This window comes from Haliotis cracherodii, unplaced genomic scaffold (assembly GCF_022045235.1).
Source record: "Haliotis cracherodii isolate W230 unplaced genomic scaffold, xgHalCrac1.p SCAF_2, whole genome shotgun sequence".
NCBI classification, from domain to species: Eukaryota; Metazoa; Mollusca; class Gastropoda; order Lepetellida; family Haliotidae; genus Haliotis; species Haliotis cracherodii.
Window position 1 is genome coordinate 60,767,775 of NW_027266275.1, and position 13,342 is coordinate 60,781,116.

A 13,342-nucleotide genomic window follows, 5' to 3' on the forward strand; every position below is an offset into this window, starting at 1 on the left:
GTAAAGATAAAGCTTATATGTTTGAGTAAAGATAAAGCTTATATGTTTGAGTAAAGATGAAGCTTATATGTTTGAGTAAAGATAAAGCTTATATGTTTGAGTAAAGATAAAGCTTATATGTTTGAGTAAAGATGAAGCTTATATGTTTGAGTAAAGATAAAGCTTCAGTCCACTTAAAACTTGCGGTAAAACAATTACTTATCAGACATTTTGTTCCAAACTCTTGAGACATGCAGTGGGTACCCTGGCAAGGATGGGTAAGAGGGGGTCGGGTACCCGGGCAAGGATGGGTAAGAGGGGGTCGGGTACCCGGGCAAGGTCGGGTAATAGGGGGTCGGGTAGTAAATTTGTAAAGCCTATTTCTTGAGTCCCCTGCCATGATATTGCTGGAATTTTGCTAAAAGCGGCGTAAAACCATACTCTCTTACTGACATTCCTCCAGTTTATGAATACTTATATGAAACTGATGTTTGTCGATTGAAGAGGGAGAGTTTGGCACCACTCAAACACTGAAAGGTTGGAAATGTCATTACCTTCTTAATCTCGCTTGATGCAGTTTCTGTTTGGTATGACCTTTAAGTAATACCTGGTAAGTGATTCTGTGTCCTCAATTCATGGAATAGCTCCAAACTACAATAGCTACATCAACCTGGCTTCTTGTGTTGCTAAAAACATTGCCCTTGCAGCAGCAGCAAAAGCAGCTTCAAAAGATGAAAGAACGTATCAGCCAGCGGAGCTATATGTGCAGGGATGGATGCAAGGGGGTGCTGTCAGTGTTGAAGAATGAGCTCTGGAAACTTAACATTTACTGCATCTAGCTTTCACTAGAGACACATGGCAGAACACGCCACTATTGAAAGGCTATGTACACATTCAACAGCTTATTAACCATTTCATGGTGCTTATATTTGGATTTTATGCAGATATCTATAATTGTTGGGGTGTGAGGCAAGTTTCCTAATTGTTCAAGATTTTCAATGTGTTTTGGTTCCATCCAACCGAAATAAGTGATAAAGTGTCTTCAGAGCGAGTGAGTGATTATGGTTTTATGTTGCTTTTAGCAATATTCCAGCACTGTCATGGCAGGGACACCAGAAGTGGGCTTCACAAATTCTACCCATGTCGGGAATCAAGTGAACGCTTTAACCACTAGGCTACCCGACTGCCCCAAGTGTCTGCAGAAACAGCTATGGATGCAAAGAAGACATTTTGCATACATCATTAAGAGATATGTTCATCATGTTTGAAGCCTATCGTCCAGAATTAACATTTTACAAAGTTATGGCCCATGTTTGATCTTTTGGATCTAGTCCTATCTAGTTATCTCTGAAACTGCTACAAATAATATTCTGAATTCATCATTAAGTTATGAACTCATCAAGTTTGAAAGCTGCCATCAGTTTTTGATATTTTACAGAAATATGTCCCTTGTTTTTAATTACCACCGACCGCCTCCATGGTCTAGTGGTAGAGCGTCCGCCCGGAGAGCGGAAGGTCCGGGCTTCGATCCCTTATCGCGTCATACCAAAAGACGTTAAAAGATGGTACTTGTTGTTACCCTGTCTGGTGCTCGGCATTAAGGGGCTAAAACAAAGACTGGTCAGCTCAGAGTCAGTATACTGTGGCTGAATAAGGTATTCATGTTAAACTGCGGCATGATATCTCAGTGAGCTAGCACTATAAATCGGCATCAGTCCGGACTAGTACAAGCAGCCACACAAACACACACACGTACATGCACATCGCTATATAAGTGAAATAATCTTGGACGCAACGTTAAACCCCATTTCACCTCACCTCACCTTTAATTACCACCACCTTCTAGTTTCTTCATGATTGTTATTACAAGGATGGTAGAGGATATGGATGACTATGTCCAGTCTTATTTAAAACATGCATGATCTTTATCTCTAGTCTACAAGTGTTTCCAGCACTTTATTGGTAATAATCTGTAGGAATCTTATCAGTTGTACAAACGTGTGGGGATTCTGGGTTAGAATTGTCTCCATCAACTTAAGCTGGTCGTAAGAAGTGACTTAGTGGCTCTGTTGACAAAGGCATGGATTGTTGCTCAAAATATCAAAGACTGGTTTGCCTGAGCCCGACTTGAGATGAGTTGGAATATTGCAGAGTGGGCATCAAACAAGAAATTCTGGTGGTGCAACTATGATGGTGTTTGGATCTGTGCATCTAGAGTTACTCACTTGTATGGTGATATGGTTAAGGATGGATGGAAATAGGGTGTGACTTCAGGGGAGAGATATGGGGTAAGGATGGATGGAAATATGGAGTAAGGATGGATGGAAATATGGAGTAAGGATGGATAGAAATATGGAATAAGGATGGATGGAAATATTGTGTGAGGCAGAATGGAAAAATGCAGTAAGGATGGATGGAAATACGCAGTAAGGATTGATGGAAATATTGTGTGAGGCAGAATGGAAATATGCAGTAAGGATGGATGGAAATATGGAGTAAGGATGGATGGAAATATTGTGTGAGGCAGAATGGAAATATGCAGTAAGGATGGATGGAAATACGCAGTAAGGATGGATGGAAATATGGAGTAAGGATGGATGGAAATATTTTGTGAGGCAGAATGGAAATATGGAGTAGTGCAATATTTAAATATGGAGTGAGGCAGTATTGAAATATTGATTGCAGCAGGGTGGTACTATATGTGAGTTTATGGTGGTTGGGAATATGGAATGAGTTAAGGTGGAACTATTGAGTGGTGCCATATTGAAATATGGATCGGTGCAGGAGGGAATATGGTGTGAGGCAGGGTGGAACTATTGAGTGGTGCAGGATTGAATTATGGATCGGTGCAGGATGGAAATATGGTGTGATGCAGGATGGAAATATGGTGTGAGCTCAGGGTGGTAGGAAATATGGGATGAGGGTGGATTATGCAGTGTTTTGAGTGAAGATGAATTGAAATATGGAACAAGGGGGGAATTAGGAGGAAGGAGGGTGATATGCAATGAGCACCATGGCAGTGTTAGAAATTGGCCCTTGTCCTGTAGTCCTTACAAACTGCCCAATAGTAAAGGTATCCTAAGGACTAGTAGAAATTGGCCCATTTTAAGGGTTTTGCTATATGTTATCATAATAAGGACTAGTGGACAAAAACTGTTAGTTTCTAACCCTTCATGGGGGTACGCAGGGAGAGTAGGAAGGCATAGATAACTGCAGCTACTGCAGATGGCTGAGAGTCAGGGTGGTGATGAAAATATAGATCCCGAACCGAGAACACTGGTCTCTCACATGCCTCCTGCAACCAGGGGAGATGTATGGATGAACCTGTATGTGTGTGGCTTGTTTATGGAGAGAGTGTTGAAACTGCGTCCCTGACAAGTATCTGTCGTCACTGTGCATCTGTTAGCAACGCTGCACCTGCTACAGGTGAATACACCAGACAGACTCAGCCTTGCTGCCATTGACACTACAGTAAAAACGTCATTACCTCCAAATGAGATCTGATGCATCAAGGGAGCACAAACATTGTGTTTGGGTGATAATTAAAGTTTTTGGGGAATACACATTACGGACATAGTTGTAATTACGAGGACATTTAGGTAGGTTTTGCACACAAGTGCATGTAAATTTGCTTTAGCGTTTGCCTGCACCTCGTATGGCTTAACATACAAGAGACAAGTTTAGCGTAGAAATGATGAATAACTGTCTTGTATCACGAAGCTTAATTATTGAAGTTCGTATTTGGTGGACATGGAAAATCATTCTGACAGTTCCATGCAGCATTTTATGTAAGTCTCTTTCTTGGCTCTTGGAATTCACGGGAGTGGTGGGGTAGCCTAGTGGTTAAAGTGTTCGCTCGTCACGCCAAAGGCCTGGTTTTCATTCCTGACATGGGTACAATGTGTGAAGCCCATTTCTGGTGTTCCCTGCTGTGATATTGCTAGAATATTGCTAAAAGCGGTGTAAAACCTCACTCACTCACTTGGTTTGAGTCCCACAAATTTTCTAACCTTTGCTATGTTCATCGCTAAGATGTTTCTTAGTTACTGATAAAAATAGTGTCACTCACTCACTCACTCATTCACTCACTCACTCACTCACTCACTCACAACGTTCACACACTGACCCTATACACACACACTGATTACATACACATACTTTAACTAAATACCTCATTCATAAAACTTTTCACTTGTCAAGCCCAAACTTATCTCTCAGTGTCATTTAATTTTTATTTAATTCATATATCTTATAGTTTGATGCAAGTTATAGTGAGAACAAAATTAAAAGTGTAGTACCTCATATGTGGCCTTCAATCTTGTCACCTATTTGAATCGGGCCTGATTTAAAAACAATTTATGGAAGTAAGTTCGTGAAATATTTATCTCCACTCATACATACACACACCCTTAATTCTCACAGAAACTTGTATGTAATCAAATTGTCCTTCCTGAATTTGGCTTATTTCTTTGCCCGAATATTCCATTTTACGATAGACTACAAAGCCTCACTGTCTTAGTTCCAAGGCGCTCCACTCCACGAAAACAACGTTTTATTTATGTCTCAGCATCTGAAATAAAACTTTTGACATATTGGCTGAACTGCTCTTCAACTGCTCTAATACATTAGGATCACACTGATTGTTTTCAAAATATTTTTTATGAACAAACTGTTTATTGCTCCAATCTGTGTTTTAATGGCTTGTTTCAACTTAATTACTGATTTTATCCCTATTCAGCTGTTCTGTCTGTCATTAGAAGTATTTCCTAACATTGTGTGTCGCTATAGTATTTAACTGTAGCCATATTGTTGCATGAGAGAATCACATTAACTTAAATCTATCCTAGTTAACTGGTTTAAATTACTACACAAACAGTTTATTTTTCACAAATTTCACATCACTGGAGCCTGTTCACGAGCATCTTTGAAGAAAATCTGAACCTACACATCCTTTAAACATTCAAATTACAGACCCTAAACATTGTCAATGAGTGCTGGTATGCCATAGCTGTCAAAAATTATGAAAATAGAATGCAGACGGTCATGCAACTGCCTCTCATCTGGAAACCGCTTGCATGTCGGGGTGCAAATAAAGAAAAATGTTGTTTGATTATTGGCTGGCATTGTTAATTCCGCCAGACATAAGAGATTTAGCTGGAGCCAGAAATCTGCTTGACCACTAACTTACAGTTCACATTATACGATTTGACAACAGCTTGAAGAGAATCGGCAATGAAATATGAAGTTAATGTGTGGTAATTTACTCCAGTCTCCCTTCAGGTCCATAAGTATGTAGGTAATATTTTTTTAATTCGTAAGGACTGGGTTATTCAAGATTTAGAAGCCAATGGTCATGAGAACAGTGATCAGAAAGTATTTCATAATTCAGTTCGGACTTGATTTATAGCACCTGGGCCATGTTTGAAGAAGGAATTAGGTGATAAGGGTGCGGGGCTATGTTACGAGGTTGCTTGTTTATGTTGCACTGTTTAAGTTTTATTCAATTAGATTCTAGAATTTTTTTATTTAATTATGTGCTGTTTCAGATAATGCATTTGAGGTTGGCGGTGGTTTATGTTTTATGCATTTCTTTTGTGTTGTAATAAATAATATAATGTTTGCTTTCTGTTGAGATGAAACGTTTTATGTGGTTCAAATGATGGAATTTCTGAATAATTTTTTGTTGATGTGCTCTTAATTGAATGACTTTCTTTGAAACTTCAGGTTTAAAAAAAATGTAAAAAATGTTTCTGAAAATGTCATTAATATGTAAATACAACATTGGTTCACTTCGCCTGGTGAGAAAATGCATTTACAGAAAAAGTCAAATGGCATTCGCTGGAGGCAATTAGCTGCTATTGCTGGGCTATATTTTCAAGAAATTGAGAATAAACAGTTGTGATTTTAAAAAGTTTAATTGATTTTCAAACTGAAAGTTAGCTCAGGCTGAAGTTAAAAAGGATTTGCTTCTTTTCACCTGTCGCCATTACTATGCAAGTACAGGCTCTAGCGCCTTGCTGCCCGGACAGAGCACCTGCATACCCCCGCATGTCAGGCAGCCCCTTCACCTCGCTGACATGCAGATCCTGGACTGCAGGCACAAATGAGAGTGTCTGCATGCCAGGGATGTTTCATGCAGTAATGCAGGGACAACCTTCTGCATGTCAATTCAGCCACGTGTTTAGGCAAAGTTGTCCTCAGCTTTAGAAGTTTATAGCATATACTGGTGTAGGATGTGCTGGGTGTACATCATGTTGGGTGGATATTTTCTGTGTTGTCAGGCGATGTCATGTTTGTTGGGAAGGGCGACTGAAATTGAATCTGATTGTTATGATTGCCGTATATTTGGGACAGTATTTTGTTAGATGTGTTGTGATCTTGGACAGCATGGATTGATGCTCATACTATCGACCACTGGTTTGCCATGCTCCAGATTAGTTTGCAACTGGTGTGTATCTGTAATAGGGATGTCTATCTAGGATTCCAGTTCAAGTTCCCTTGGCAAGGGAATGGAAAAATCTTGATATACATTCTCAATAGGGATTTTTTTAGAGTTCATATTTTATTTAATTCAAAGGTAGTTTAACATTGAATTTTAACATTGCATTAAATGCAATAACTTTAAAAAAAGCATTAAGGCTTCTCCATCTTTATTTGTCCTGTTGTCAGTGAAATACAAGTCACCTCTTTAAAAGCCATTTCAGCGTGAACTGGAAAATGTTTAATTCCGATTTGGAATTTTTTTACTTACATTTGCTGGATTTGTGGATGAATATCGGCCTCGGAGCCTAGGTCTCAATAAGTCTGTGGGTTTAAATGCCAGATTCGGCTTTATTATGAGTCTTTGTCAGTTACCATGCTTCTCTGTATTGGTTAATGTATGTATACAATCTACATCCACTTATATTTACCCCCATATGGTCACATGGCCTGATATATCCTGTTCAATGCAGCTTTCAACCAAACACTCACTCACTCACTCACTCAGGAAGGGTGTTCACTGGTCTCTCACTCACTCAGTCACTCACTCAGTCACTCACTCAGTCACTCACTCAGTCACTCACTCACTCACTCACTCAGTCACTCACTCAGTCACTCACTCAGGAAGGAAGGAAGGAAGGAAGGAAGGAAGGGTGTTCACTGGTCTCTCACTCACTCACTCACTCACTCACTCACTCACTCACTCACTCACTCACTCACTCACTCACTCAGAATCCAAGCTCAGATAAAGTGAAAAACAGAACCTGAAGACTTCTGTTGAAGATGCACAAAAAAACGTTAACTATGGTTATAACAAACTCAAAGGGACCACGAATCTTAGTTCGTAATAACCGTAGTTCGTTATAGGCATATATACAGCATATATACAACAAATGGCCGGGACTAAAAAATAAGTTTGTTATATCGGCCAGTTCGTTAAAAGCATGTTCGTTATGAACATAGTTAACTGTATGTAGAAATACAAGCCATGAAACACGTTGTCACTATAGGTAGTGTGGGTTATACTGAAACTATGTATTTAATATTGTGTACAATTAATTATTTTTTACTTGAGTCAAGGAATACTTAATCAGGAAGGGTGTTCACTGGCCTCTCCAGAACGTATGTAATTAGAAGCCACTTACAGTTGATAACAGTGTGATTATTAAGGAATTTTATATGAAAATGATGTTGGATGAAAATGTTAATATTACAATTTATAATAATACAATTTTAAGATACCCGAATATTAGACAATTGATGCGTGTGTTTCTTGGTTTCGATCTTTTTCAATTCTGTAAATTGATGTAATTTAGTGTTGGTTCTGTCGCAGTGTGGATTTCATTTAGCATAGTTCATCTGTGTCTATGTCTGCAGCTTTACTATTGATTGTGTATAAAACAGAACAGAGAAGACAGATGGAGTTATTCCCCTTACATGTGGAGACGGACCACCTAGTTGTGTGTATGTGTTGAACAGGGACATGCCATTGGTTACATAGTGTTGCCTAATGTTATGGTCATTCAAAATTAACATTCATATTGGATAGAGTTCCACCCATGTCCCCCTCCAAAAGATATATATATGTATTTATTTCATGGCCGTCATATAGCTGGAATATTGCTGAGTGCGGCGTTAAATAACAAACCAACCAACCAACATTCATTCACTAGAAATGATAAGATATATTTGTTGTTTATTTGGCTGTTTTCCTCACTGATGAAGATTTAAACAATAAGACATTATCTATATTTATGTTATGTAACATTCATTTAGTTTACTTAAAAAATACTTTATGCATACAGTATTTTTTTAATACAGCATTATATAAAGATTATTGACTTTTAACTCACCTGATTTACAAGTTTACTAATTGCTGATCTCAGAGTCATGTGCTGAAAGAGTCTGTAGGGTGACCAGCTTTGCCAATCAGGAGATAGGGCTTCTGGCCATGGGGCAATTAGCAGGTGACACAGAAGGAGAGATACACTGTCTTGTAGATGAATGATAAAATGAAATGAAACTAGCAACTAGCTATTTATGATAAATATATATGTAAAAAACCTGTTGTGACATTAAAACAACTCAAAACGTACATCGGTCACAACGCCAGTACAGGCTGGAATGTGGTCATGCTTTCAGCCACTGGTTTTCTCTGATCAGGCTTGATTTGTGGCATGCTGCCACTTGAGGTCTTCAGCCCATGCTTGTCATAGGAGGCGAGTAACAGGATCGGGTGGTCAGGCTCCCTGACTTGGTTGCTGCATGTCATCGTATCCCAATTGCGTGGATCCATAGTCATGATATCAATCACTGGATTGTCTGGTCCAGACTCGATTATTTACAGACCGCCGTCATATAGCTGCAATATAGCTGAGTGCGGCGTTAAACAACAAAAAACAAAACAAACAGTCATGGAATTGTAAGGGAGGCTTGTGCTTTGTCTCAGCTTTTTTACTTATCAGCAGGGGGGCAAGGGTGGTCCAGTCGTCTAAGGCGCCGTGATTCGCTGTGCAGAGTTGCGTCCCCTGAACATGCCAGAAACCTATGATTGTAGGTTCGAATCCCGGTTCATCACGATTATGTTTCTAGGTTTGTCAGCACCATACCCGTGCTTGTTGGTTTCACCGAAGAGGTAAAGGTCTAAGACCTGCATCACTTCGGGCTTTCCTCCCACATTAAGCTGACACGCCGCGATATAACTGGAATAATGTTAAAAGCGGCGTTAAACCCAACTCACTCACCTTATCAGCAGAGGAAGTTGGAGAAGATTGTCCTTTGATTAAGCTCTCAATAGAATACACTTGTTGCTGCAATTTGAAGAATGTTACAGTGGATATTTTGTGTATCCTTTGCTTGTCAACAGGAGGTTAGAGAAGATTGTCCTTTGATTAAACTGTCAATAGAATACAGTACTTGCTGTATTTTGAAGAACGTTACAATGAATCTGTTGTCCCTGCCTCTTGATGACTGCTTGGTGTTGACTTTGAGGACAGTTTGACAGCCTTTCTGTGTGGGTACAAACAGTTTGTTCACATCTTTGTTCATAGCATGTTCATGGCCACATCTTTCTGTTACAGGAAGTTCATAGAGCAGTGTTTCAAGCCCTTCTCGTCCGGGCTGGTGGAGGAAGGGGTGTACAAGCGGCTGTGTGATGAGACGGCCCAGTACAAGACAGATCTCATGAAGAAGGCAGAAGAGTGAGTCGATTATTCCCCATTGAACAACACGTGCATTCTCATGTTGTATTAACCAGATTCATGTATCCCCTGCCATAATGTTACTGGAATATTGCTAAAAGCGGCATAAAACCTTTGATTACCCATAGGGTTAGAAATATCCAAGTTCATAAAAATCGTATGTGCTCTTATATAAGTGCAACTGTCACTTCACGTGCATCTGGGTATTGTTTCCGTCATCTGGACAGCATTGTTGAACTTCTTTAAGTGACATTTAGAAGTTGGTGTGATGAAGTAAGACAATTTCTATGGATGGACAACTTCTTTATTACAATTAGTGCGACATTTCGGTGTAGATCCTAACACCTTTATCAAGCCAGCATCACTTGCTTCATAAAGGTGTTAGGATCTACACCGAAACGTCACACTTATTGTAATAAAGAAGTTGTTCATCCATAGAACTTGTCTTACAGCATTGTTGAAGTCAAACAATTCTTATTGTGACATAAGGTTGGAATGACGTTACACTAGAAACAACGTCAAAGCTAAAAATCGTTGACGTCATTTGACAAATTGTGTTTTTCTTGGACAGCAGTGGTGATCACTGCATTTTTCTAAAGGAGAGCTCAAAAGGATTAAGAAATAATGGGTAAAAAAGAAATCATTACTCACATGTGTGTTACACTGATTTCACGAAGCGTGTGTAAGAATTCAAATTATCCTCACTTTCATTCGGGAAATACAGGAATTCTGACACTCGTTTCATAAAATCATTATGACACACATGCTGGTATATTAAACGTTATATTCACTCACTACTGGTCACCGAGGTTTACCTGACTGCTACATAAAACAACATTCTCGACATTGCAGTTAGTCGAATGTTTGTTCAAATTTTTTTTGGGGAGTGGAGTTAGGCATATTTCGCCATGTTAGTACCTTTCAACCGATGCACACATGCAAGCTTCTTGAGCCTGCTCTTGTAGATAACAGTTATAAATATCTTTGCAATGTCAAAATATGTATGATGGATTGCTTTTAAATATATCTTTCAATTATTGATAACATGTTTTTTTAATCCACAACATGTTCACATCACTATATAACTTCACACGGAAGCCAGCTATCAGAAACAAATATCAACAGAGACATGTTAAAAATGCTTCTTGAAAAGTCACATCTTTCATACAAATTCCTTTTTCACTGAAGCAAGCACCATTGTAGACTACACTTAGTCAATGAAAACATAAAATAACTTTAAAAAACTTCTTCCAAAAAAGCTTTCCTCTTCTGCTGTTTTAGTTTGATCTAGACTTGCCTAGGCTTTTAGTGAAAAAAAATACCTACGAAATATAAATTCCACAGTCATGGTGCAGGACTAGCTCCATTATGAAATATGTACAGTGTTATCACAAAGTTACCCCACTATGGCAGAGATCGATTATTCATACCCAGCTCTCATGCATCATCAAGACAAGCCAGCACTCTCCAGTCCTGAGGCTTGTATGATAGGATAATCCAATCAGTTGATAAGTCAGGGTAATAAGCCCTGCAAAAAACAGCCTGTAAACAGTGGAAGTATCAACACTGGTGTGAGAGATACAAGGCTTGTCTCTGGCTAATGTCGAGTGGGACAGTATTTACTCAATGTTAATAGTAGGGCTCCTATCGGACTAAAATATTTACTTGGCGTCACCAGACTTCGGCAGCTGCTTAGCCAGGCTTTTTTTGCCTGTTGGAAGATTGTATGGAGTTCGATGGAAGTTATGAATTTTTCGTTTTACAGATAGCTTCCCGAAGAAAGAAGATCTTACCACATCCATATTTTCATGATGTGAAAATTATGGAATTTTAGATCACGTTTACGGAGTCAATGTTGGCTTTCGTGGTTGATGTTTATCTGTCCATACATCCTACCTTTGTATTTTCATCTGTTTGAACTATGGTACACGATAGCCCACTTAAAAACTAATTGAAGCACTCATAATATGTCAAATATAAAGCAACAATCATATTATGTTTGTTTGTTGTTTAACGCCGCACACAGCAATATTCCAGCTATATGACGGTGGCCTGTAAATAATCGAGTCGGTACTAGATAATCCAGTGATTGACACCATGAGTACCGATTCACGAAAATGGGATACAATGACATGCATCAACCAAGTCTGTGAGCCTGACCACCTGATCCTGTTAGTCACCTCTTATGACAAACATAGTCTAAATTTATGACAAGCATGGTTTGCTGAAGACATATCTTCACGGGTTTCTAAGTTCAAACTCCACGGGTGTGTTGCTGTGTTGTAGGAGGGAGAGGAAGCTGTACACAGGGCTGTACCCAGACCTGCAGAGGAGGATCAAGTTGCCAGAGAAGGATCTCAAGGTCTGTGTGTGGAGCTTGTGGTTTATTAAAGACAGGCATTGTTTCTTCAGCCAATAATTCAGATACATGTACTAAACTCACTGCCTGTCTGTGTGTGGAGCTTGTGGGTCATTACGGAAAGGCACTGATTCTTCAGATCGTAATAACAAATTCAGTGACTCAGATCACTACTTCTGTGTGTGTGTGTGGAGCTTGTTATTAACTGGTTTGAGATTCTTCTGCAGATCAGCGAATTTCAGCAAATTTTAGTGACCATAAATTTGTTAAAATCTGATGGCTTCCCCTGACCCCAAAACACCCCCAAATTATGAACCACGCTCCATTGAAAAAACGTTTCAGCTGAAAAGGAAACTTTCCATTCTCATCCCTGTATTAAAGATATACACTGTTCGGCCTGACACTTCATTCAGCTAGTCCTGAAATGGGTGAAAGTCTGCAAGGACTACCTATTACCTTTCCCAATTTAAGTTTAATGCATGCTGTCTCCCTGATTTTCATTAACAATCGGCGCTAGGTTTTCAGATAATGAATTCAGATAGTCAACTGATGTCTACCCCAGTGTGATGAAGGAACTTATTTCTGTCCGGTACTGTATTTCAGCTGACCATCCTGTTGACGTCCAAGCTGCTGGAGCGGTTTTACCCGGAACACATCCTGGCTCGGATGCCCCTCCAGTCGGAGGACGAGTTCTGGGAGAGTCTTCACCTGGAACCCAAGGACTGGAAAGGTGCACAATAGACACTGACAGAATCATACATGTCAAACATATATGTCAGAAATATGTTCTCAGTTACAACAGAAAACTAACTTTTATGGTGGTCATATTATTAATAATAACATTTCCTAGACGTGGCGAGTGTCAGTTAGTCTACTTTATGAGGGTGTGAGGTATTACCGGTATATCGGTAAATTGAGGTTCATTCTTTCCATGATACGTATCACAATATCACTTTTTCATGCTCAATATATTGAGTGATTTCAAATTGGGATTTTAATCATGTGTTTAGTGTTATGTACTTGCCAGATGCCTTCGGGCCCCCAAGATGGCTGCATATTTATTGACTGAGTAAACTTTATATTGTACCATCATCTAGTTTTGTTCCATTTATGAACGTCAGTTCATACGTTAATGTACCAGACTGCTTCTGAATTAAAAATTTGGAATTATACAATATATCGTGATACGTATCGCTATAAGGCCTTGTGCATCGCAAAATATTGTGATACACTTTAAGCCTCCAATACCCATCCCTGCTACTTCATGTATTAAATATTTCTATTATGATTTTAGTCATTGAGATATGAAAGCTGGGATGGAATG

The 13,342-nt window shown here is 39.2% G+C and overlaps 1 protein-coding gene across 4 annotated transcripts in view; it reads left to right on the plus strand.

Annotated features, from left to right (window-relative positions):
* Window positions 1–13,342, plus strand: part of LOC139468311 (uncharacterized) — a 165,853-nt gene that overhangs the window by 138,751 nt on the left and 13,760 nt on the right. For all 4 annotated transcript variants that reach the window (XR_011653681.1, XM_071250200.1, XM_071250201.1 and 1 more), the window contains exons 26-28: window positions 9,540–9,659; window positions 11,946–12,021; window positions 12,622–12,748. Coding sequence is in view for 3 of the 4 variants with exons in the window: in XM_071250200.1 (XP_071106301.1) it covers window positions 9,540–9,659; window positions 11,946–12,021; window positions 12,622–12,748 (323 nt within the window). In the remaining variant the exon portion in view is untranslated. The remainder of the gene's footprint in view (window positions 1–9,539; window positions 9,660–11,945; window positions 12,022–12,621; window positions 12,749–13,342) is intronic.